The sequence below is a fragment of the Leuciscus leuciscus genome (assembly GCF_965113295.1).
Source record: "Leuciscus leuciscus genome assembly, chromosome: 25".
In the NCBI taxonomy this organism is placed as follows: domain Eukaryota; kingdom Metazoa; phylum Chordata; class Actinopteri; order Cypriniformes; family Leuciscidae; genus Leuciscus; species Leuciscus leuciscus.
Genome location: NC_138724.1, coordinates 22,700,316 through 22,726,894, shown reverse-complemented (window position 1 = coordinate 22,726,894; position 26,579 = coordinate 22,700,316). Strand labels below are relative to the sequence as shown.

The window sequence follows — 26,579 nt, the reverse complement described above, 5'->3', positions numbered from 1 at the left end:
TTGCCTCATTTAGTATATGCAGTTCTATGAATATGCAAATGAGCCCCGCCTCCTCTCACTCGCACCTTGACGATCACACGTTGATCTGATTGGTTACAAGGTAGTTTGTGACGTCAGAAACACCAACGATTTAAAACCGCATTTTTGAAAATACTCAGCAATGGTGTTGACTCATGCATTTGCACGTTTAAAGCATATTAAAAACACCACATAGACATAAAACTTTAAAACCTTGATTTTCACCACAGGGGGACTTTAAGAGTCTCTGACTGGATCATTATTGCAGTGATTTTTTTTTGTTGAGATGTGAATCTTGACATTGTCATCCTGGAATATGGCCATGATGTGTCTTCCTACATGGCTGTTTAAGAAATGAAAAGCTACACACATCAATTAGAGTTAGAAGAACTGTTGCCAAACATATAACATGCTAAAAACTTAATAATCACTGCAATAATGACCCAATCATAGACTCATTGGCATTTGCCTATTTAAATCCAAACAACAACAAAAATTTGGCCGGGCAGTATTTATAACCATTTTAGGTTATATTATTCTTTTTTTATAATTTTTATAATTTTATATTATTTGGCTTGCGTGAATAGCTGGGCTTCACATGCAGATGTTGCGTTACTGAAAAGTATGGATATATAATATTTTGTGTAGAATGTGCCCCTCCCCCAAACAGATATTTATGTTCCTGCAGCTGCAGTAAATGACTGATGAAATTTCAGAAAGACCCTTGGCTTCCCCCCTCCCTTTATTTCTCTCTCTCTCTCTCTGTACATGTTTACGTTTTTATTGTGAGGTTGCTGGTGCAGGATTTGAGTAGGTGGGGATAAGGATATTAGAGTGGGGTGGGAGAGCTGGCAGCCGATCCTGAGGTCAGATTTCACTGCCCTCTCTCTGCATGTTTTATGGAAAGTGCTATTTCAGACATCCCCAGCATGCGAGTGCCAGTGCTTGGTCGATTGCTCATGTTACAGCCGGCACTTTGAGTGACAGTCAGGCTTTCTGGCTCACAAAAGAGCCCAGTGGAAAATCCTGAGCCTGGCCGTGGCGGGATACTTCCAAAGCGCAGGTCCTGTTGCGTTGGGAACAAAATATACGATGCACATCCCATTCAGGTTGCAGGACAGGTGGGAAAAGAGTTTTGTGTCCACTGTGGCCCTGATGAAAGGGGGAGATACGAAATTGGCAGTGAACGCTGTGCCCTCTGATCACGTCTCTCTCCAAAAATACCATTAATGGCAAGAAAAGATGCTTAACGTGGTATTTTTAAGTTAGTGGACCATGAGGGAATGAGTCATCCTCTTTAATTTGATGTTGAGATTTGCAGATGGCGATTAAACTCATGATCAGCAGTGTATTAAGCATCGCTGGCTGCTTTGAAGTAAACATTTTGACAGATTTTTCTGATAATTTCAATAGAGAAAGTTGTAAAATTGAACTTGGGCCCTCTATTTTTTCCCTATTCATAGCTGTCTCTTTTATTTATATAAAAATTATAGCAAGATATTCTCAACAGTGACCCATGTATTGAAGCCCTTTTCTGTCTTATTGTTTAAAATAAAGTCACAATAATGAAACAGTTTTGATATATAAAAAATAGTTGCAATTGTGAGATAATAGCTGCAATTATACCATTAGAAAAGTCACAATTGACTTGTAGATTGTATTATAATCAAACAATTGTGACTACAAGATAATTGAATCTTTTTAATGATCATAAATAATTTTGACTGAATAATTTTGTGAATTTACACTGTAATTGTCGCATATTTGTCGCATAAAGTCGCATTTCTATTTATTTCTATTTCTATTTATTTACTCTGAGGTGTAAAAAGGCTTTTAAACCCATAGCTTCACACAGAATCATAAGCAAAGGACCTCAGTTTCCTTTGAGATAAAAAACTGAGATGTCTCTCGTTGGATTTGTTGTGATTACTGCCATATTGCTCGCTCACTTTACCGTGGTTATCAGATGAAAATAAACAATCAGACACTCTTAAAACCTGAGAGAAATTTAATCTATTAACTGGTGGGAGCCAGCAACTGGAGATGTCTGTCTACGTGCATTTCATACCAAGGTTATCTTTTGCTAAGCGCACTAGATGACAAGTATGTCTGCTTAAGGGTCTCAGTATCCACATTTGCGTAATTCCCCTGTAAGAAGGTCTAAGCGTGGAATGAAAATTGGCCTCAGATGTGAAATTAAAGCATTGTTGTCATCACTTGATCAAGCCCACCCCCTTCAAAAGCATTAGAATTAAATTCATGAACTGTGAACATTAAAACAGCCTGTTTTATGAACTGTAAGGGTATTTCTTTGCATGTCTTCATACAGTATAACATTTCTCCAGTGGCAAAGCTGCAATCAGTTTGCAAACTGATGTTTTTTGTTCAATTTAAGTCTTGTGAGACTTAAAACAAATAAGTTAATGACTGATTGTTCAAATGATCATGTGTAGTTAATGGTGCACATTGAGTTTTGCAAGTAGTGTTTTATTAAAATGAATTTGTTACAACATTTTTGCTTTTAAAATGTTCAGCTTGGGTCCATGGGTGGACTGCAATAATTTATTTTGGCTTCATCGTTTAGAGTGTGTCCTTGGTGAGACTTTCAAGGATTACATCCAGCCCACACAGTTCATCAATAATTTCCTGACGCCAGCTGTGTACTTGATTTTCTCATTCACTTATTGATTTCAAGAAGCAAATGCTTGCATGTGCTCTCTTTTCCTCACTGAACCACAGAGATTCTAACAATGTTTTTGCTACTGATTCTCTGTATCATGCCAAAATTGTAAACCAAAACGACTGACGTTGAGGAGCTTGTTTGTGGAGTGTTTTACAAAAGGAATGGAGGAGTCATGAGGAAAAATGTTTATATTTGCTTTTAACTTGGGAATGGTTCACATCAAGATTTCAAGATGGATTGTTAACTGACAGCTTTGAGATGTTAACTCTTCCCAGTATCCTCAGGTCTGCTCTTATTTATTTATGGGCCTCTTGAGGAGCTTGGCATAGAAGTCTGTCATAGGTGCCCTGCATCACTCGGGTTGATAACTTATTTAACATTTTTGTGCTCAAAATGCTGGAAGAACAAGCAAAGTGCTGTTCCATGTGTAAGAAGAGTGATGCCACAGGGAAGGTGAGGGAGAAATAGGAGGAGTGTTCTCTGTTGTTTTAGAGTTGAAGCTCTCTGTGAGGGACTTGATGGGGTCTGCTGAAAGGTATCCCCAGAAAATATGATTACGCTCTGCCTGCTTTGGCTGGGATTAAACTGCTCCCAGCTGGCTACTGGACCTGTGGTTTCATAAGCCCCTTGAACCTCCAGTTTGTTCTCGAGCAAGCTTGTGTACCTTGAGCTCTCTATATATATTTTGCCCCTCTCAAAGATAAACAATAGCTACAAAAACCGCCTCAGGTCCCAGGCTTGTACCATTGAAGCTGGATGCCTGTCAAGACCATCTTCTGCTCCCTTTGGTAGGTCTTGAAGCGGTAGAAACACAACCATAGATTATGCATGTCTCATTTGCACTGGTACAAGAGCTTCAACATTCTGCACTTATGAATGTTAACTTACATCTATCTATCTGTCCATCCGTCCTTCCTTAAATAATTTCATTGACTTTCCATTCATTGTAATTCTTCCTGCATTCACATTTAAGTTGCATTTCTGGATATTGTTTGCTGCCTCAATTCAAATTCAAAAGGCATTCTCAATTAAATTTTAAATGGTGCACAACCTTGCTAGGCAGTTAGCAGCTTAAGAAGCCTAGTGGGAACACCAAAACTTTGCTCATAAACCTTGCCAACCGTTCTGTTTTTTTCATGTGATGCTGTTGGACAAATTAGGTCTTGCAGCTTAGGTTACTAAAAGGGATTAACTCCAAAATGAAAGTTTTCGTACTCACCCTCATGTTGTCCCAAATCTGTATGAATGTCTTTCTTCTGTTAACACAAAGAACATATTTTGAAAGTCAATGAGATCTAAACAACAACCCTAATGGATTTATTGTATGGACATTTTTCAAAATGTCATCTTTTGTGTATGCCTTAATGCCATGCAAGTATGCTGGTGTTTTCAAGGTAACTAAGCTAAAGGTGGATCCCAAAAATCGCGAAACTCAACTGAAATCCACATTTTACCTGAGCAAAATGTAAGGACTTCAAGTAAGAGGCTTGGAAAACAAGACCTAGAGACCAGAAGAGATTTGGGCCTCTGACAAGCTCTGCAGCAAGCAGGAGTCACTCTCCTGATGTAAAGTGTTAATTAAAAGGTTGGGAGACGGCCAAGCAGTCGTAAATTTGTAGTTGTAGGCATCCGTCTTTACAAGATATGCTTCTCTGAGCTTCCCATGCATGCCTAGCTGTGGCATTTTGTGCACTTTCCATCTTGGCAGGCTAATGTTCTTGCACCAAGTGAAGTTCCTGTGATTGTTGCAACTAAACATCACTGTCTGAACTTGGCAACCAAGTTAACGCCAATGGTGGTTTTAGATGGTGATGTACAACTGTTTTGTTCTGATGCAGTTTATCAGAGCTTGAGGGAGAAGAATAAGTAACCTTAAATGTGGACAACATGGTTAGTATACTTGTTAGCGTTTGTGTCATGCCGATCAAAGGGAGCCCGTTGCATGCTTGCATAAATAGGGTTTATTTTCACTCATGCATTCCTGGCATAACATGCTATTCATATTGTCTGGTGTGGACAGACAAATCAAGAGGCAGTTTGGACATCCTCCATTGGCAGCTTCTGAGTCTACCGCCCATGCAACCACACTGACACACACATTTATAAACCCTGCCATATATAAGCTGTCTGAAGAAGCTGCATAAAACCACAACACAAACCCCACACAGAAAGCCACCACACCACCCTAGACAACTTGTGCACCCTGGACTGATTTACATCCCACCGGCCTCTACATTTGCCCCTGTTACTTTTTGTCAGGCCGGAATCCAGCTGGGGAGTTTACCCAAAGGGAGGGGGGCTTTTAAAAAACGGCCAGGTGCGACCCTTAAATTCAGGACTCAGTGAGTGGGCTAGAGGCAGTGGTAGTAGGTAGAAGCAGACAGGAATCTATATTGGAAATACTTGCACATTGTATTATTCTTTGGCAATTATACTTTTGTACTTGGTTCTGACTCTATTGACCATCCCAAGATGTACAGCTACAGTAAGCCGGGTCACTTCACCTGGACGGCGACGTTGAAACAGTGTGGAAGCCTCACTAATGGGGGTAAGCGAGAAGATGAATCTCTGCAATGCTCTGAATGCACATCAAGTCCTGCAGTTGGCAAGAGCATGCTGCGTGTAAAGAAAGCTCACACTGGAGCTTGCACAAGCAAATGACTTGTTTTACTTGCACGCAGTGGTCTTTTGCTTTTGACCAGGTTGCATGAGCTTGATGTACCTTTTGTTTTTAAGTCTTGATAGAGCGATCAATGAAACTATGATTTGTTGCTGAGGATCGCAGGGTACATTTACAAAATGCACCAGTCAACCTTGAAATTCATGCCTGATTATCGAGATACTCAGCCCGATTGATGTAGTCGTACTGTTGTTGACGCTCAAACATTTGCATGTGTGCTTAGGCACTGCCTTGTGAGTCAGTGGGTTGGGCGGAGCTCTTGTCTCTGCCATCTTGATCTTGGCTCTTCTCATTGATTCTGGGCAACCACATGGACTTGTCTCAAGTCCCACCTGCTCTTTTCTTTTAACCAAGCTCAAGACGAGAGATGAGTTATTTCCATCGACATTATTTTTATCTTGCAGCCTCAACCGTGAACTCAGCAGTTTTCAATATTTGTCCTCCTTGCCCCCACCATCTTGTTTTTCACGATCCATAAGTGTGCCTCTCAAACGTCAGGATATTTATCCTATGGTATTATGTAACTAAACGAGGAGTACCACTGCTGAGTGACAGTCACTACCCACATTGTGCCAGGAGAATGCCATTGAGAGAGAATGAAAGCATTAAAGCTCTTCTGGCTTTAGGAAGTCCATGTCCCACAGGTGTAGGTTATAATTTATAGACTCTTGTCTGTCGGGATTAGAGAGGGATTCAGTGGTATTGTCTGTAATGAAGTCACCTTGCCGCTTATGGGGATGTGATATCTGCAACCTTTGACGCTATTTCTTAGTTATAGAACTGAATGTTAGTATGTGTTTGTGTAAATGTGTGGCACTCTAGTTTACACTTTTCAACAATATTGGTAAAAAAAGATATGACCCCCTCTGTGTAATTTTAGCCGTGGCTGTATCCACCGAGGCATTTAAATATTTGTTCATTCTACCGTGCCATTAGAGGCTTTAGGGAGATTAAGCCAAAAACCCAGCGGGCAGTGCTGATGTGTCAGTTACTCTGAACACTGCTAGGGGACTTCAGGGTCAAACTGTTTTTTATAAATAGTACGTTATACACATTGTTTTTGTGCAGAATGTTTTCTGATAGTGGTTGGCTAAACCCTAGATAATGGCGGTCCGACTTTTGCCCCTTAAAAACATTATAATTCTCTATTGTACAAAAAGTAATGCGATAATCATCTCTAATTGAGTTTATTTTTGATATAGCGGATTATCGTTGTGCTAATGCCACTTTTCAAGTGGACACGATTAACCCAGCGACTCTGCTGGTTGTTGCTGTTATTTTCTTTCTCAATGCATGGGTTTCTAGTTTCCCACTGAAGTTCAAGGATAAGTCATGCCATTTCTACCTACCCTTCATGGTGCTTGTTTTAATCAGCAGCTGTTGCCCTAATGGAGATGGCTTGGATTTGTTGGCTCCCAAAGGCATAGGGGATTCCATTTAACATTGCTTTTTTTATTATTGCTATTTTTTTTAGAATACCTAACAAAAAAACGGATTAGAACAAGAATGCAACACCCTTATATCGGCTCTGTTGCCGTTTAAAATATCAGCTAAATGCTAATGAAATATTGTGGAGTTGATTAGCGTGCGAGTTAAACCTAAAGATGGCGTACATCTTAAAAGGTTTACCCATAGAGGAGGAAGCCAAAAGGAACTGTTGGCAGTTCAACTTCTGACCAAGCATCTGACCCCATCATGAACATTTATCATTGTAGCCTGAGCCGGGAGTGTTACCTTTCAGCTAATAATTCTTCCAATGATTAGCCAAATCACTTTTCCCACTTTATTTTTTTTTGGTAGAACTTTAAGTGACTCTTAGTAACCAGCTCATTGGCACCTAAGGTATCTGTCTGTATTTCCCACTGTGCTACGTAGGAATCATTACTAAGGACTGAGTGAAGCTTTTATAGAATGAACATGGCAGTGGTATGGCACTAGCTATGTTGTGCACGGAGGACTTTTAAAAGTTTCTAAAAATGACTTGGCAGAGCATAGCACGTGATTAAGACCACTAATGACACTAGCATTCTTTCATTAATACAGAGAAGTGGTTCTCAGACTGATTACTGATGGTCAGAAAAGGATTCTAAATGATTCACAAGACTATATATATATATATATTAGGTTTAATATATATATGGTTTAGAGGGGTGTTAGGTGGTCTGTGACTAGTCCTGTTAATTTACTAAATCTCGTGATAATTATTGTATGAAACATTAATTTGACAACTGCTCTATTTCAGCCTTTGTTTAAATGCTTCGAGGTAAAATCCAAGCTGTCAAAGTATGAAAGTCGTGTTTTAGATTTATTTATTCTGAAGCATGTTATATCAGATGTGACAGTTGCTAAGCAATGAAACGTTGCCCAGGGAACAGTCAATTTGGTAGAATGAGACACTGGAAAATCTTCTTTTTTTCCTCCTCATTTCGTAATTGCTGGATTTGATCCAAGAAATGCTGTTGTGCTTTGAACTGAGGAAGAAATGAATCATCAGATTTTGCAGAGCTTTTTGAAAATAAATAATTTGCCTTGAGGTAAACTTTTGGTTGTAAAACACAATTTCAGCTAACAATAGTAATCTGTTTCTTAAACATTTAGTTTACAATTTAAGCCCAACAGAAGTGTGTTTGTATTTATTCAGGGGATTTATTATTCCTCAAAGCCTTACAGACTTCATGAATCCAAAATTTAGAGTGTTTTGTGTCCATGTATGTTAGCTTTGAGGTCATCTATATGCTAATGTCTTCCTAAAACCTTTAGCAGATGTACACATTTAAAATCTACAGTCTCTCTTCTCTAGAAAATGGACCATTGATGATTCATCATGTTTCTAAGGGTGCGTTTACACAACAACGATTTTCCTTTGTGTTCTTCACGTACAGATGACAACGTTGTTAAAACGATCACTGAAAACAACTAAAAACGTTGTATTATGCTGCCAGACCACATTGTTGTCGATGTCATTTTATGATGAAACACTGCGCGCCTATAGACTAAACACGTAATACGGATGTGCATCACGTCACCTTTTTCACTAATTCACCTTTTGTAGTTTACACAGAGACGATAACGGTGTAGTTTTCAAGAACTTGCAGTTTGAAACTCATTTTTAAAAGTTTGCATTTTCAGGCCCTCAAAATGGTGTTGTTGTGTAACTGAATGGGCAAAACGCATTAAAAGTTTTCCATTTTTAGTTGAAAACAGTGTCGTGTAAAGGCCTATTTATACTTCTGCGTCGGACCTACGCCGGAGCCTCTACGCTGTAGGCAACGCGTTGGTTTTAATTTATACTTCTGCGTCGTTGTCTGCGTTGACGCGCAATTATACTCATGCAGAGGGACCATGTGAAACCCGAGGGAGGGGTTCTAGCAGACCAATCACAGCGCTTGCGTCCGCGTAGAATTGACGCGTTGTTACATTTTTGGAGAGGTGCGCGTCAGGGTACGCCGAAGGGTACGCACGCTAAACACAGCCTACGACGTAGCTACGGCGTAAGTTCGACGCAGAAGTAGGCCTTAAATGCCCCCAAAATGCTCCCTACAATGAAATTGTATGTAATGCTTCTGACCAGGGGGCAGGGTTTAGCTGGTTCACCCCTGCTTGTCTAGCTGGTTAGCTTTAGCCCCATTGGAAGAATGAAACCACCCTATTTTGGGAAAAACTTGTTTTTTCTCTCCATTAGCTGCAATTCAAAAGTAGCTTTGTACTCTAATTAAGCACATTTTAAGCAGCATATGAATTGGTGGAAATGTATGTCCTCCTTGCTTTTCTATGCAGGAACATAAACTAAAGGCAACTGGCTGTAAAAAAAGGACAATATGTGTAATTTGTTCTGCCCCTACCTCCTGTTTGAATAGGAAATACGTCAGAACAGGATAGACTTACCTCTTACTCCCCTCTAAATGAGAGCAAAACCTTATTTTACTCTGAATTACAATCCAAATGTCACCTAATAGCAGTCAATGGCATAATTATGTCTACATAATGCAGCTGCTATTTAATAGGAGATGAGTGTAATTCTTATGTGAAGGGCCAGCTCATATATGCCCTATCAGCTGTTAATGTGAAGAGTTTAAAATGCTATATAATTATAGTTTTCACTACATATCTGACTTGTTCACTATTACACAGACCTTGTAATCAAGCCTTAGACACTGCAACTGATAATTTTCCTCAGTTTTTTTTTATTTTGTATTCTAAATATAAGACCTAATAGCCTATATGACCTTTTATCTGGAAGATTATGATCCTGGTTTGGAAGAAACCTGAACAAGGCATGGAACAGTCAAATTCAATCTGGGTATAGTATACTGTAGGCACACTGCATATAGGCATACATGAGGGTTGAACGGTTTGCAATAAAGTTAAATCTGGTATGAGCAGCTGGCCTTTTAAGCAGGTGCGTTTCTGAGCCTTTGACCAAGGTGACCCCTTGAGGGTCAAAGGTGAAGCATGACTGCCTGTAACATTCATGACCTGCTGATGATAAAAGACATGGAACGCAAACATTTATATATTCATGTGCAAACTCGTATACTGCAACATATTGACATACTGTACATGAGTAACAATTCACAAATGAAAAAAAATGGCAAGAGCTTAGAGCATATAATCTAGGGATGTCGATGAAGTGAATTAATTTAGTGCAGTTTAATTAGAAAAAAAAACCATTTATATATTCAAATAATTTTAATAAATTAAATAAATAAATAAATTGTAAAAAAAAAAATTATTGGTTAAAGTAAGTAACCTGGTTGCCTTAAAATTCATTCATCTGAACAAAATTATAACAACTTTTTTTTCTTTTGTCAAATCAACTTAGATAATTTAATCTTGGAAATCATTGTTTACAGTTCAGGAAATATATTAATACCATACACCCAGTAAACAGGGAACATTTTCAGAACTTCTAGCAATATTCTCTCAAAGTTATGAACAAACGTTCTTCCAGTAATGTTAATATGTTTTGTTTTCAAAGTTATCTGTTCTTAAAGTTAATATTCTCAAAACTTTAGCACAAAAATGGTATTTATTCATTGTTCATGGATCTTTTTTTTTTTCTGAAACATTTTAGTTGAATAATAGTCTGTTTTTTTTTAATGTTACTACTAGTTTCAGAACATTTAGAGAACATTCAAAAGTAACATTCCCATAATGTTGGCAAAATTATAAAATGGAATGTTCCCTTAATTTTCATATAACCAAGAAATATATACATATTTAATATAATATTGGCTATTTGTCAGATATTAAAGTTAATTTGAAAATCATCAGTTAAATATTAGTGGCTTCAATATTTTTTTCAGAGTTAATGCATCTCTACCTAATAAACAAATAAACCTATTGCATGTAGGATTTACATAAACTGTGGATTTATTGTTTGTATTTATAATACAGTAATGCAGAGAAATGTCAATGTACGCACAAGCCATAACACCTCCCTCTCTCCCTCTCTCTCTCTCTCTCTCTCTCTCAGTGGCTCATTTGGCTCGCCGCAAAGGTTTATCTCTTTTCCATCTGTCTGCCACAGCTCGGTGACTCCTAATTTATCATTCTGGTGTGAAGTGAATGGCTGGGTTTCTTCCTTGGATATCAGTGCTGAGAATGGAATATCAACTCTTTATGTTGTGATTTGTAGTGTAGTAACCAAGTCTATTGCCAAACTATTTTAAGAAACCATATACAGTTACTGACATGCAATATAGGCTTCTACCTTTGATCCGGTGTAGTGCTGGAATTTCACTAAGTTGATTAATGTTATCGATGAGAAAGCTGATTTTCCATAAATCCTCTGTTGATGATTGATGATCGACATGCCTAGTGGGAGTTGCTTTGTGTATGTGCTTGAGTTGCGTTATGTATTTGTCAATATATGAATATGCCAATGTATCTGGATGAACTTGTGTCCTTTAACTTGACTCAGCGCCGAAGTTTGGCCTCGGTCTTTGGCACTTGCTGTACTCCCAGCGGCTTAGTACAAGTTACACAGTGTGCCGTGAACTTCATCGTGCCCTTTTCGGCACAGTAGGAGTTGAACTGATAATCCCAACCTTTCATTTCAGGTTTGTCTGCATGACAGAGATGTCAACCAGATCCTCCCTAAGCACTTACTGAGAGAAATGTCCATATATATTGCTCACATACAGTATGTGCATCAACATCAATGTAACTGCCCATATATGGCTTTAAATAAGAAGCTTGATAATCGTCTTTAGCAGATTTGTAGTTTCCATATTTGTTTTTGTTTTTTTGTTATCAAATTTGTATTGTTTTAACATCGTTTAAACATGACATATCGAAGACAAACAATCAGCAGTTACCCCAGTATAAAAAAAAATTAAAAAAAAGGCTGCAAATAATAATAAATAAAAATGAATAAATCAATAATTAAGATAATATAAAAATATATATATAATAATAATAAATACACATAATAATAATAATAATAATACACATACATACACATAGGGCACTATATCAGTGGGATAACAAAGATACATAAAAATTATATATAATGAATAAATAAACAAACATACAGAATAATATACTTCAAAATATACACAAAAATATATAAGTACTATAGATTATTAGAATTGTTAGAAAATATTAAAAAAAAAAGAAAAAAAAAAGAGTGGAATAGGGCTGAAAGAAATCTACGACAGTTGGAATATATGATTAATAATAATAATAAAAATAAAAAATAAAAAAATAAAAAAATTTTTTTATAAAAAATATAATAATTAACCAGATGAACAAGAACAATAAAAATAAAATAAAATGACCATAAAACCAGAGAGGGGGAGGGGGGATTAATTCAACTCAGTAAACCCTTGAGTTTTTCCAATGTTTGGGCCCAGAGTCTAATGGTGTCCTCTCTTGCGCCATGAATGCGTGCAGTGGACAATTCGAGATACACCACATCTATAAATGTGAGAACCCAATACTGCTTATTAAGAGAATGTGGAGGTTTCCATCTCGTTGCTACTAATTTCTTAGCGGCTGTCAAACCAGCTAAAAACACTCGTTTCTGAGTTTTGTTAAGTTGGATATCAGAAAGATCATCTAAAATAAAAACAGATGGGGACAAAGGGGCCGAAACATTCAATAAAGTGGACAAACTTTCTTTAACCATATTCCAAAAGTAAGCAACCCCAGGGCATTCCCAAATCATGTGAAAAAAGGTACCAATTTCCCCTGTATGGCACAGTGTGCAGTTAGGATCAGGTTTAAGCTTCATACTATAGAGTTTACGTGGAGTCATATAAGTCCTATGAATAAAATTAAACTGGATTTGTTGATGATCCGGATTCCTTGAGGCATGCATTACCATCACCCAAACACTGTCCCAATTAAAGCTGGGGGAAAGGTCCGGAATATCTGCCCGCCATGAAGAATCTATTGTCAGAGGAGGATGCATTTTTTCCAGAAAAAAATTATATAATTTAGAAACCAAACCTCTTGTTCCCCGAATCTCATGTAACACTTTAAGTAAAGGGTGGTCTTTAAGAGGAGCCAACCAAGGAACCCCATAAGCCTTCATGGCTGCCCTCAACTGTAAGTAAAAAAAAAAAGGTAGAGCTCTGAAGGTTAAATTGAATAGAAAGTTCTTCAAAGGAGTGAAGGCCTTTATCACCCATTAAATCACCCAAGGAGTGAATTCCTTTGTCGAACCACTGTCGACACTGGCCAATCTTTATTGGGCGCTTACCAATTAGCAAACCATCATTATTAAAGATAGGAGAGTAGGGATTCCAATTAGAACGGATATTACAAGCTTTTTCTGCTGCTCTCCAGACCAACAGAGCGTGTGACACTAAAGGACCGAAACGGAGCGTACACTTTTTTGGAGGAATATTGGCAAATAAAACTTCATCTAACTTCAGAGGAAGAACTAGATTTCCCTCCAAGGAACGCCACGAAACATCCATTTTGTCATTATACCAGCTAAGTAGGGGACGTAGTGTAGTTTCCATATTTGTTGATGTGTGTTCAATCGAACTCTACAGGACTTTGGCGCAGATTCACAGTATGGCTAAATATACAGATACACTATATGGCCGGGGCCACTGCCCTGCCGAGCACACGCTACATGCCGCTCGAATGCGGAACGATAGTGCTCCCGGAAGTGCAACACATGTATCGGGTTGGAGGGATCATTGGCCTTTCAGGTGTGAATAAAGGTGTCTTCAGCAAATGCCACAAGTCATGTGTTGTACCGAGTGAACCAACTGAATGGGAACGGGCCTGTGATTGAGCGGTTTGAATCAGAATCAGTCAGTGGATCGTTCAGAGATAAAGAGTACACAACAGACTTCCTCACTGAACCGAAACTCATTATATGGTTATGTCTGAGACTAATTCGCCACTGTTTCCCTCGAGATTTTCCTATGGGATTTTCGTTATGTTTACCACAGACCTTATTTTACTCTGAGTTACTCTAAAAACAATTATAAAACCCCATAGGAAATGGTGAATTAGTCATCTGGGTTTTGACATCATCCCTGCACCGCTCACTAAATTATGTTTTATTAATAAAGTTCAGGAGGAGCACGTTCAAATAATTAACCTAATTAACACGGGAGGAGTACATTCATTAAACTACTCAATGATCATCAGTATATATTCAGCAGACTCTGTTCCATGACAGTTTTCCAGCATCACTCCACCACCCCATCTCCTCAATTCTAACTATTCCTATCCCAACCTGGGATGGGGGGAGTACTCTGGGTTCGGGCCAAATTCCGAGTTCGGCGCCCTCCCCTCAGACAGCACGCCAAATACACATAACCTTTACTCTATTTAATTATATGTAAGTGTGACCTTGTGAACCCAGTTTTGTGAGACTTAGCTAGTTGTTAATATGACAACGCGTAACTAAACATACATATTCACATACAGTACAATACAATAACCAACTATAAGGTTGAATCAGCAGTAATTAATATAGTATTCTATGCACTAAATGTGACTTTTTAGATTTGGATTCAGATTTTCTTTTCAATTGTGACTTAGGCCTTTTTTTAATCTCAGGAGGAAACAGACTTCCATAGTTTGTCATGGTCCATTTCACGTATGTAACAAATTTTGTCCCAGGCCCCTTTGAATTTGACTAATGGTCATCGGTCATTGTTCATGACAGATGATGAAAAAGGCTAAGATGTGAAAGACAACATTAGCATTGGGTGGGAGGAGATTGGCAAAGGAAGGGGTGTTTTTTCCCCCTGTCTTAATCCTCTTACTATTTAGTCTAGTCAAACATGAAGGTCAAACATGTTTTTAAATAGAGCTCCGTACTCGAGGGAAATGCTGAGTAATGCTACGGGGGCAAGATGCGAGTAGAGAACATCTCGCACCATCGTCTAATTAGTTCAGTCTTTTGCTCGGGATGCGTCAGAGTTGATGGCAAACTGTCCAGATATCTGAGGAATGCTGCACTCAGATGTTCGTTTTCTTATGCTGTCTACAACTTATTATTATTATTATTATTTGATGAATTATAGACAGTTTCTTGTAAATGTTTCATGCTGTTCTTGTTGCTAATATCTATGGGGAAAAAAAACTATTGATGTGACAATACTCCATTATGTTTTGTCACTGTGGCATTAGTCATGTTTCATATACTGCCCTCTAGTGATGAAACAAGGCATGTTACTCTTAAACCATAATGTGCATTTATATACCTTATTTATTTATGTTACATTTTGTAAAATTACAAACAATTTATCACCATTACAAACTCAATTTATCACCATTAGTTTCATGGCCAAGTTGATGATATTAAACCCTATTCAGATGTTTTTTTCAGTCTTTCATGGTGATTTTAAAAGAAAATGTCCATGCCTCCTCTGCAATAAACTTCCAGTGCATTCTGATGGGAGTTAATTCACAAATTACAACAGTTTGTTTTGGTCGGTCAAAAGATCATATTCCAACATACTGAATGTTTTGCAAAGCATGTTGCTCTCATTATAATGGTCCATTTTACCCAGCTAGACTTTAGATTTTCTCTTTTTTCTCTCTCTTCTAATAAGCTCCCATAACTGTGGCATGGTGGCAATGTAATTTCATTCATGCATTATACAAACTGCAAATGAGCTTCCATTGAGCCAAATAATTACTGCAAAGTGTCAAATTGTAACTCTACAGTTCTTAGCAGTACTCAAAAAACATTTTTTTAATTAATTTGGCACAATTCCTCCTTGAAAACTCGATTCAGATGAGAATTACGTTTCCGAACAATCCTGGAGTTGGCCAAAAAACAAACAAACAAACAAACAAAAAAACCATAAAAGCCTGAAACAAATTATCTTGGGTGGTTGGAGAAAAAACCTAAGGTCTTTAATATCTTTGCGATCTCTATAAACTGCAGAAAGATTCTTGTCATAACCAATTACCTCTCATGGGCTTGTGCGCTGCACTAAGATGAAATCCTAAGGCCTTGATCGCAGCTGCAATTAGCAAGAGCTGCTAATTCTTATTTTAGCCTGGGAACAAATGGAGGGGTGGAAACTCACAGCTCTGAAACCCGAACTTGCGAAATACATCTCAAGTCGGATAATGACTGACCGGGTCACTGGGAACAGGACAGAGGTGAAGACGGATGCTGTACCAGGAGCTGTTGTTAGCATGTCCTGTGTCAGCTCATCAGTATACGCCTGGGGAAAGGTCTAGGTCCCTTGGTGTCGGGCTTCAACCTGTTACCCAAAACACACAACTGTTTGGGATCACTAATTTAAATTTTGTTTACAACTAATAACACACAGCTGATAGTGTTCAAAATACTTCAAATACTTTCTACAATTCCAGAGATCTAGATTTATTATTATTTAATTTATTATTATTTGTAATATATTTCTTATATTCTTTGATTATATAAAATATATATTTTTTTAGCAGTTTATTATTTTTATAATGAAAATAATAATAATTACACACACAAAAAAAGAGGAGAAATGGCCGACTGATTCAAGCTGATAGAAGAGCAACTTTGACTGAAATAAACCACTCGTTACAACCGAGGTATGCAGCAAAGCATTTGTGAAGCCACAACACGCACAACATTGAGGCGGATGGGCTACAAAAGCAGAAGACCCCACCGGGTACCACTCATCTCCACTACAAATAGGAAAAAGAGGCTACAATTTGCACAAGCTCACCAAAATTGGACAGTTGAAGACTGGAAAAATGTTGCCTGGTCTGATGAGTCTCGATTTCTGTTGAGACATTCAGATGGTAGAGTCAGAATTTGGCGTAAACAGAATGAGAACATGGAACCATCATGCCTTGTTACCACTGTGCAGGCTGGTGGTGGTGGTGTAATGGTGTGGGGGATGTTTTCTTGGCACACTTTAGGCCCCTTAGTGCCAACTGGGCATCGTTTAAATGCCACGGCCTACCTGAGCATTGTTTCTGACCATGTCCATCCCTTTATGACCACCATGTACCCATCCTCTGATGGCTACTTCCAGCAGGATAATGCACCATGTCACAAAGCTCGAATCATTTCAAATTGGTTTCTTGAACATGACAATGAGTTCACTGTACTAAAATGGCCCCCACAGTCACCAGATCTCAACCCAATAGAGCATCTTTGGGATGTGGTGGAACGGGAGCTTCGTGCCCTGGATGTGCATCCCACAAATCTCCATCAACTACAAGATGCTATCCTATCAATATGGGCCAACATTTCTAAAGAATGCTTTCAGCACCTTGTTGAATCAATGCCACGTAGAATTAAGGCAGTTCTGAAGGCGAAAGGGGGTCAAACACAGTATTAGTATGGTGTTCCTAATAATCCTTTAGGTGAGTGTGTGTGTGTGTGTGTGTGTATATATATATATATATATATATATATATATATATATATATATATATATATATATATATATATATATATATATATTATTTGATTATATCATTTAAATGTTATCAAATATATTATTTAATGATGTAATTTAAATTTGTTTAGCACATTTTTTTTTTCTCTCTTTCTCTCTCTCTCTCTCTAAAGTGTGTGTTTAACTTTAGGATGATAATTTTAATATTAATAAAAACTTTTTTTAAATAATAATAATATCTGCCAAGTAATAGGTAATTTTTCAATTTCAGTTTAGTTTCAAGTGTGGCTCATCCAATCACAATTTTATATCAGATCCAGGACCATTAGTTTTCTAAAAAAGTGTTATTAAATGGCTTATTCGTTAGAAACTACATTTCAGTTTCTGCAACTTTTTTTTTGCAGCGTTTTAAGTTAAAAGTCTGTGCACAGATTACTGGATTGTAGTCTGTTGAAAAAAGTTAATGCCAACAGTGCATATTGTATGGGTTCCCTCTGCAAAGATTACTCAGCTTTTTTATTTATTTCTTTTTTATTCTGACAGCCTGTCTGTCTTGGCTTCTTAAACATAAACAATATCATCCTGAGTAGAGGAAGGACTCAGGTTACTGGCAGAAATTCAGCTAATGAAAACGATGCACATAAGCCTTCATCAGCTGCTGACTATAAACATTCTTTCTGATTGGACCATTAATGCAAAACGGTTTGATGACGCACTGCAAATAGAACGGCATGACAGGTGTCTTGTCTTTTTGTTAAATAAATGTTCTGCTAGAGTTAAGCCAGGTAAAATGTGTGTCTCATAGATGTGCTTTGTGATTTCAATCCCGAATCGAAAGTTACCAAGCAAATTACATGCTGATGTCCTATTTAAATACTTAATTCAGAAAACAAATCCCATAGGAATAGTGGCCAATTCAGGTTGGCAGTGTTGCATTTGTAGGTTGTTTATCCTCACTTTGATTTCTCTGAACAGCATCTTGATCTCATCAGTTGCACCAGAGCTGTCATCACCCAGCATTCATGCCCTCTACTGACGTTCCGTGTCCTAAAACAGTGGTATAAATAGCTGTGCGTACGCAGCCAGACACAGTATGCTTGCTTTTGCCTGATGGAACATTTAGCCATCTTTCACATAATGTAGTCGGCAGATGTGATTAAATAGTGCCCATGATAGAGATAATTCTAAGGTCTGACTGAGAGATGAAGTGTAAATTAATGTAAATTTGTTAAGAAACTGTGCTACTTTCTTTAATGTCTAAAGTGCTAACCATAACTTATCCCTAAAGTCAGAGGGAAATGGTAGGTAAGTTACACTGATGTAGAAGCATCTAACCCTGGTTGTAAGCCTAAACTTGACATAAACTGTAAACTTGTCCCTCAAATTTGATTGGAATATTGTTCCAGGAATATGTACTTGGTGAAATCACGTTCACCATGACCATGCAGCCTTAAAGAGATAGATAGTTCACCCCAAAATAAAAGTTGTTGTCATTTACTCACCCATATTTGACTTTCTTTCTTTCATGTAACACAAAAAATATAAATTTTTTATAATTGTTGGCTACTGGTCATTTCAGGCTTATAGGACACAAAAGCACCATTACAGCATATTTATCACTTGCTGTATTAAAGCTATTTTCTAGCCATACCATGGCTTCTTAACTCTGAACTCCCGAACGAATCTTTCAGAGCGGATTTGTGAAGTGATTCATCCGGTTCGAAAGGTCCGGCTCTTAAGAACGATTCATTTACAAATTCGTTGCTATTTTCTCTCATAAACTCTAAGCGTTAAGTCATTAATGACGTCAATTTCTGTATGTTGTTCACATAAAAATATCGTATGGCTTCCGAAGATTACACACTAGTCGTATAGACCACTTTTGTGATACCTTTTTGGTGCTTTTTTTGTCATTTGGAACTTACAACCCACTTTCATTAAAAAATGACTGTGTTCCACAGAAGAAAACTATACAGGTTTTGAACGACATGAGGGTGAGTAAATGACAGAATTCCTTGTCATGATATTGGAAGTGCTGTGTGTTTTCAGGGCTATATTTCCCTCTGTTTGACTTTGAAAGCAGTCAGGGATAGCCTATATCTTGGCATCGACTTCACACACCGTCCTCCCGCACACTTCTTTTCACCACATGTAGCTTCGCCAAAAAGACGTCAATCACGAGCTTTGGGAAATAGAATGGCTTGGCTCGCTTTTCCAAAGCATCATCATTTTGTTTCTTGCATGATCATACACTTCATGTAGTAAGTTAGCATAAGAGTGGATAGTGTTTAGAGACGCAAAGCAAGAGCCAATAATCTTTTCGCGTTCAGCTCTATTCAGTTTCAATATTATTAGAAATAATAGGCTACGATTTTGACTAACATTTTATTAAGAATCTTTTTAGTGTAAATTACTAATAGGCCTTTAGACTAATAGGCCTAACGTTACCAATAACTGATGATCTCTCTTAGTGTTTTTGTATGGACTTCTATAAATCGTTTAGATAAATTAAACAGCTATTTGTAATGTATATTATGTGTGTATGCTTGTTTGTGTATTTATGAAATGTTAAAGAGCACTTCGTCATCTGTTGATGATGGGGCAGTGCGAAAGTTACATCTATAACTAGAACACAAGCAACGAACTGTAATACTATCTGAGCTCTGGGAATGTCTATAGAGAAACGCTATAACCTGAAGAACCTACTGTATATATCGAAGCAAACTGCAGTATTGATTTTCTCTCAGTATTCTGTTTTAGTTGGACTGTGTGCAGCCCTTACAACACAATTTATCTGCTCTTTCATAGCCCAGAATACTCGATTTCTTAGGTTTGCTTCAGGTATGGTTTTCAAAGAAATTCTTTGGAGAAATAAAACATTAAACAAATGTTGATGCACCCCTACAGTAATTGTGGATGGCATTACCCAGATCATTTAGGCCTAGTGTTCAGAGAATCTGATGAGAAATATTCTCAATATGAGTTCATATATTGAGATCTCTTTTGATTTCCACCTCAGAGGAAATAATAATGAAAAATGTAATTGTGAGATAGTTTAGAATAGTCAGTCACTTGAGATAGTTGCATTTATGAGAAATAGATTCACAATTGTGATGTAGGCTATAAAGTCACAATTTGGGATTTAAACAAGCAAATTATGAAAAATGAAGTTGCATCTATCTATCTATCTATCTATCTATCTATCTATCTATCTATCTATCTATCTATCTATCTCAAAGCAAACATTATTTGTAAATCCCTATTCATAAGTCACTTTGGATAAAATTGTATGCCTAATGCAACTTTTAGTCAAAACAAGACACATAAAGGCCCGATCACACCAAGAAAGATAACTAGTATTTAACAATAGCTATTTTAGTCCACACCAACGCACAATATCGTTCTGTTTATTAAGCGTGCGCTGCAGTTTTATCTGCTGCTTTAAATGCTCAAGCGCTTTAAAGCAGGATGGATTCTGATTGGCTGTCAGTGTTTTTATTGTTTAGCAGCTGTAAAAACCAAATTGATCTGAAAATGACTCCAATGATATTGATATAGCCTAGTTGTGGTGTGGACTCTGCTATTCTTTTAAATTTAGAATGATTTTTAGAGATGCACCAGTCGACTTGGCCATAAATTGGAACGGTTTCGTGCCAAATTTTCACTCCCCGCCAAATTAAACTGCCTGATTGCCTAATACTAACCCCACCCCCACACTTAATCTTCAACCCATCTATACTAGGGGGTAATAATCTGGCAGGGGTCAGAATCTGGCAACAGGACAAGCTGAAGACGGACTCAAAGAGGAGAGCACAGATGCGCCAGCAGAGAAAATAGTAGCTTACTGTACTAGGAGCTGCAAGCGCACTGTTCGCTCTAAATATTGAAAGAAAATAATAAATATTGAACTGGGGGTGGGGGTTTATATGAATGTATTTCTGAAGGGAACTGAACTGACTGTCTTCAGATGCCATTTTTGTAATGCCAAATATTAGACAAAGTCCGCTATATATTGCTGCTGTTCCATAAGCACCACCTACTGACAGAGAGTGAATTAGCATTTTTATTCAGTCCGTCCGGTGTTTTTGTTTTGCCACAAAGTCAGATCATGCTGTTTTTGCTTTTAATCTCGAAATTATATAACCTATTTAAAAAAAAAAAAAAAACCCTGCTCATTCATGCTACGTGTGTGTAGCGTCTTTGTGTGGATCATGATTAAAATGCAGTGGTTGCCTGTAATTTCATGACTGGAAATTACCTTAATTGGTAAAACTGCTATAGGCCTTTGAGTTTGGTAACACAAATGTTGCCTATTTAATTGTTCTTCCTGGCATCAGATGCCCCTTTATCGCAGCGAAACACAGCTGTGAATGTGTGTTCAACACTAATCATGTTCATTCACTCAGTCGAGATTCATTTCAGGGATAGATGATCTTTTTAATGCTAGTGCCAGTCCATGTTTAAACACAGCCTGCCTCTATTAGCTCTGTCACGCATGTACAGTACACACACACTCGCTCGCCTCTCTTCCTAATCGCACACATACACACACACACTCGGAGAAGATTCCTCAGCCTCTTGATATCCCTCCAGCCCGTGTCCTCTCTACTGTGAAATGCTCGGCTTGGTTTAATCCCTGTGTCTCGTCAGGCCCTTTTAATAGGAGCCTCATCTCAATGTCCATGCACAACTGGAGCAGCCCGCGGGTTTATCTGAGGGAGATAGAGTTTCAGGCGACAAGCTGAACCCCTCTCGGCTTTAACTGTACCCGTCTGTCTTGTTTAAGCACAGAGAGAGAAGGTGCTGCCTCTGTGTCACTCTAACCTCTCTTTCATTTCTCCTTCTTCATTCCGTTCTTCAGCCCGATCGAGACCCACCATGGCATCGCCGAGCTCCAGCGGACTCGAGGTTCTCCTCAGCACGTTGCAGGTAAACACACATTGTTTCTGAACGCATGCATCTGGATTGTCTCTCATTCTAAGCATAGGAACGGCCTACAGATGCAAGCAAGCGCGCTGGTAACGACTGCCCACACATGCAGGACACTTTCCATGCGCTGAGTGGGAAAGATTAATTACATGGTATCGCAGGACCATGAAAAGTATAGCCTGTGGTTAATGTAAACATATCCCCCCCTCCCCCCTCCAAGGCGAAATTCTATACGTTTACGTTAAAATGCGTGATGGAGCGCAATGCTTGAAACCTTAGCTGCAATTTGCAGACTGTATGGCGGTATCATTGCGAGCGCTATTTTGAACTAGTGTGTTTACCTAACAACTATTTTACAAGGCAAACTGCATGCTCAGTTAGTTTTGTTCGCCTTTTGTTTTGATTTAAAGTTGCACTTTTTTGTTTGTTGTACTAGACCAGGAGTTTTCAAACTTGTTTGTCAGCCGAACCCCTTAGACGTAAAATATTACACTATATAAGTGTATATCAAATATAGGCTATATGTAAAATATGTACTTAAAGTACCTCCTGGGATTAAGGTCACATGACATACATGTAAACAGATAAAATATTTAATCTTTTTTTGGTTACTGTTTTTATTTTAAAATGGTTATTGTTTTAAAAATGAAGATATAAATATATTAATGTTGTAAATTATAGTTATGTAAAAAAATATATATTTTTGACATTTTTGATTATTTAGTTTTTACAGTACTAATGTCTTCACTTTCAAAATTTCTAATCTGTGAGCTTTTATTTTGGCGGAATATTAGTGAAATGCTGTAAACTTCTATCCACAGGAATCTTAGAAATTTTGCACAGCTAATAGGAAATCAGGGCAATGACCAGTTATATAGTTTCCTGGTCATTTTAGTAAAGCATTTGACTGAATAATGCCATGATAGAAAAGATTGTCCTAATAAAGTATACTCCAGAGTGCCGTCTGATTAAGTAAAAAGGATTATATGGGATGACGTGGCTTCATACACATGCAGAATTAATTCTGATATTATTTGCTGATATTGGTAGTAGTTAATAGTGGTAGTGTTTATTCAAACCATTAAGAGACACAGTAATGGCATAACAGCATCCATCGATACAATAGTAATTGTTGGTTTAAAATGAAAGGATATTTTGTTCCCTGTTTTCCTTATGTTTTGAGTAGATTTGTTGTGCGTGCAGAATGTCTCGTATGAATCCAAATTGTGCATTTTAAATGTGATTTTTATCCACTTACACAGCTTATGGTGACTGATTTCATATCAGTGATCTGTATATCAGTTGCTGCCAATGAACTGCAAAGGCCTTATGTGCTCACAGGAGGGCGACGTGCCGGATTTCAGATAACTTTTTACCTCTTGCATGAAAATCAAGCTCAGAGGAGCAGAAATTATTTAGTGTACGCGTCAAAGCGATTAATTGCATGTGAAAAGCATAAGATGAGATTTATTCCCTCCTGCTGATATGAGCGTTGTAAGGAGAAGGGGAAAAGCAAGTGCAGCAATGAACTCAGTGTGAGATTAATGAAAGCTTTAAACTAAAGGTTTCATTCTGATCTCATCAGAATGGAAAACGTATTTGTAAATGTAGAACAGAGAACATTGTTGACGTAAATGCATATCAAGTGTTTTTTTTTTAAACAAATGATCTTGAACTTATAGTCCTGTAAAGTCTCACTAGTTTTTCTTTAAGAAGCAAATAGTTCTCTGATCCATTAAATTGACTGAACTCTGCCGTTACCGTTAACACTGCCGTTCAAAAGTTTGGGATCGGTAAGATTTTTTTATGTTTTTAAAAGAAGTCTCTTATGCTCATCATAAACACACACACACATAAACAGTAATATTGTTAAATATTATGACAATTTAAAATTATTTTCTATTTGAATATATTTTAAAATATAATTTATTCCTGTGATGCAAAGCTGAGTTTTCAGCATCATTATGCCAGTCTTCAGTATCACATGATCCTTCAGAAATCATTCTAATATGATGATTTGATGCTCAAAAAACATTCATTATTACAATGGACAATTTTTTTTTTTAGGATTCTTTGATGAATAGAAAGTTAATTGTCATTTATTTAAAAATAGAATCTTTTGTAACATTATGAATGTCTTTACTGTAACTTTTGATCAATTTAATGCATCCTTGCTGAATAAAAAGTATTGATTTATTTTATTCTTGAGCAGCAAATCAGCATATTAGAATGATTTCTGAAGGATCATGTGACACCGAAGACTGGAGTACATCACAGGAATAAATTACATTGTAAAATAGAAAATAGTTTAAATTAAATTGTAATTATATTTAATTGTTTTAGTATTTTTACATTTTAAAAAAGCAGCCTTGGTGAGCATAAGAGAAAAATAAGAAAACATTTAAAAATCTTACCGATCCAAAACTTTTGAATGGCAGTGTATCTACATTACAGTTCAATGACTGTGATATTCATCCTTTCCTATTAATTTCAGTAAATGTGTGCCAGATTTATTTATTTATTTATTCTCTTTAATATTTTAATGAAAATATAATTATTATCATAAATATATTAGTTATACCAAAAATGTATAATACAAATGTTGCGCCTTTGAATTTGACTTAGAATAGCTATACTTTTCAGATAAAAGTGCCTCTGTATGTACTGTCAGTTCAAATAAGGATGCTTGCAACTGCTTGGCATTGGCCATGTGGCCTCGGCTCTGAAGAATTGACTCCTTTATTACAACGCAAACTGACAAGGGTAGCTAGTAATACCCTCACGATTAGCCACAGCCAGTGTGTCGCCTTCCTCCAGCCATGACTGGCATCAAACGTGGCAATAAGTTCCAAATTCACGGTCCTTGACATGAAGCTGTTGATGCCTGAAATGGGATTCCCGCTAATTCAAATTGAGACTGACACAGACGCTCAGGGTGCTGTGTCGGAGCTTTTTTCTTCTTCATATTCTTCCCCTGCTTTTCCCTTCGTGTTTTATAGTTCTCGTATCACCTCGCAGAGACACGCCAGGTCCTGTCTTTGGTGTCTAAGATGTAAAAAACCATTTTAAGGTGTGTCAGAATAACTTTTAATAGATTTTCTGCACTATTTAGAATTGTTTGCCCTCCGGAGGGGCTCCCGGCCCAAAGCTCTCCCGGTGCGTTCCTGCCACCGTCTTAAAAGTTAATGGTGTGCACAGAGAGGTAGTCAGTGTTCCTCATTAAAGAATTAAGAATGAACGCGGATATGAAATGAGTTTCACTTTCAAGTGGGTTCCTGAGAATATTAACTTATGTCCTTCTCCCTATTGAGAGATGAGAAGCAATGCTTTTTGATTGTAGCTTGGCATAGGTGATGCCGGACGAAAATAGAAGTAATTATTCATAATTTCAAGTGTCACTGGATTATTCTGTTAAAAGATTGTTGATGTAATGCTCTAATGATGTGCCAGCTGGCTCTGTATGCTGGTCACGCTCATTAATGTTGAGTAATTAACATGGTTGTTTGGAATTATCCCAGATGTTGATGACAGGGCCATCAATTTCCAAGAAAGAGCGCACGCTCTATTCTTCTAGTCTAGTGTAAAAGTTCATCCTCTGTGAAATGTAGTTTCTTCATTAAAACCACTCACCTTTAGGGTCAAAAATTAATGGGGGTATTTGGAGTGAAAATGCCACAGAATGTGACACAAATGCCCCAGAAACAAAATGTATAAATTTATTTGTTCATAATGTCACATTTTATATTTTTCCATATGTTTCATAGTTATATGGATATTGCATAAAACATTGGTTTAATTAAAACATTAACGCAGACAAAAAAGCCCAGTCCAAGTAATGAACCAAGTAATACTTCACCCAAATATCATTTATTAGCCCTCAGGTTTTTCCCAGTTTTATGATTTTTCTTTCTTCTGTGGGACACAACAGGATTTGTTTGGCAAAATGACTTTTTGCCTTTTTAGTGTCCAATGAACAAGGATTAAAATTAAGATATTATGCTCTAAAACTGACAAACAACTACCTTAAATTTATAAAAATGATCCATGCTATCCATGTGATCCCTTTAGTTTAGAGTCTTCCAAATTCATGCAATAGAGGAAGAAGCTAAAGATGTAAGTCATAATTTGCTGAAAATCTTCCCTTCAAAATCTGAAAATCTGCAGCTCTTAATTGATACTTAATGCTCTTGGTTTGATGATCAAAAATCATTTGTCTCCATAATTATCATTGATGTGAAACCTGATGTGTAGCATCTTGATGTGCCATATTTGAATGTACAGGAACATAAATGAGATTTGAGAAGTAACTTGTGAAGTCGAACATTGAATTAATTAATATATATAAAAAATAAAATAAAGAAAAACGTAAAATAAAAGTTAAAGTGGCAGTGTTCATCTAAAAGAGTTAAATATAAAAAATGTAAATTTTTTT

At 37.3% G+C, this 26,579-nt stretch overlaps 1 protein-coding gene across 3 annotated transcripts in view; it reads left to right on the top strand.

Annotated features, from left to right (window-relative positions):
• agbl1 (AGBL carboxypeptidase 1) overlaps positions 1 to 26,579 on the top strand; it is a 206,172-nt gene that overhangs the window by 50,807 nt on the left and 128,786 nt on the right. The window contains exons 1-2 of one of the 3 annotated variants that reach the window (XM_082160184.1): positions 4,865 to 5,249; positions 22,080 to 22,147. In XM_082160184.1, the coding sequence (XP_082016310.1) occupies positions 5,174 to 5,249; positions 22,080 to 22,147 (144 nt within the window). In that variant the 5' untranslated portion in view covers positions 4,865 to 5,173. Of the gene's footprint in view, positions 1 to 4,864; positions 5,250 to 18,957; positions 19,213 to 22,079; positions 22,148 to 26,579 lie in introns of those variants that run through there. The other 2 variants (XM_082160185.1, XM_082160183.1) reach the window with 2 other exon arrangements.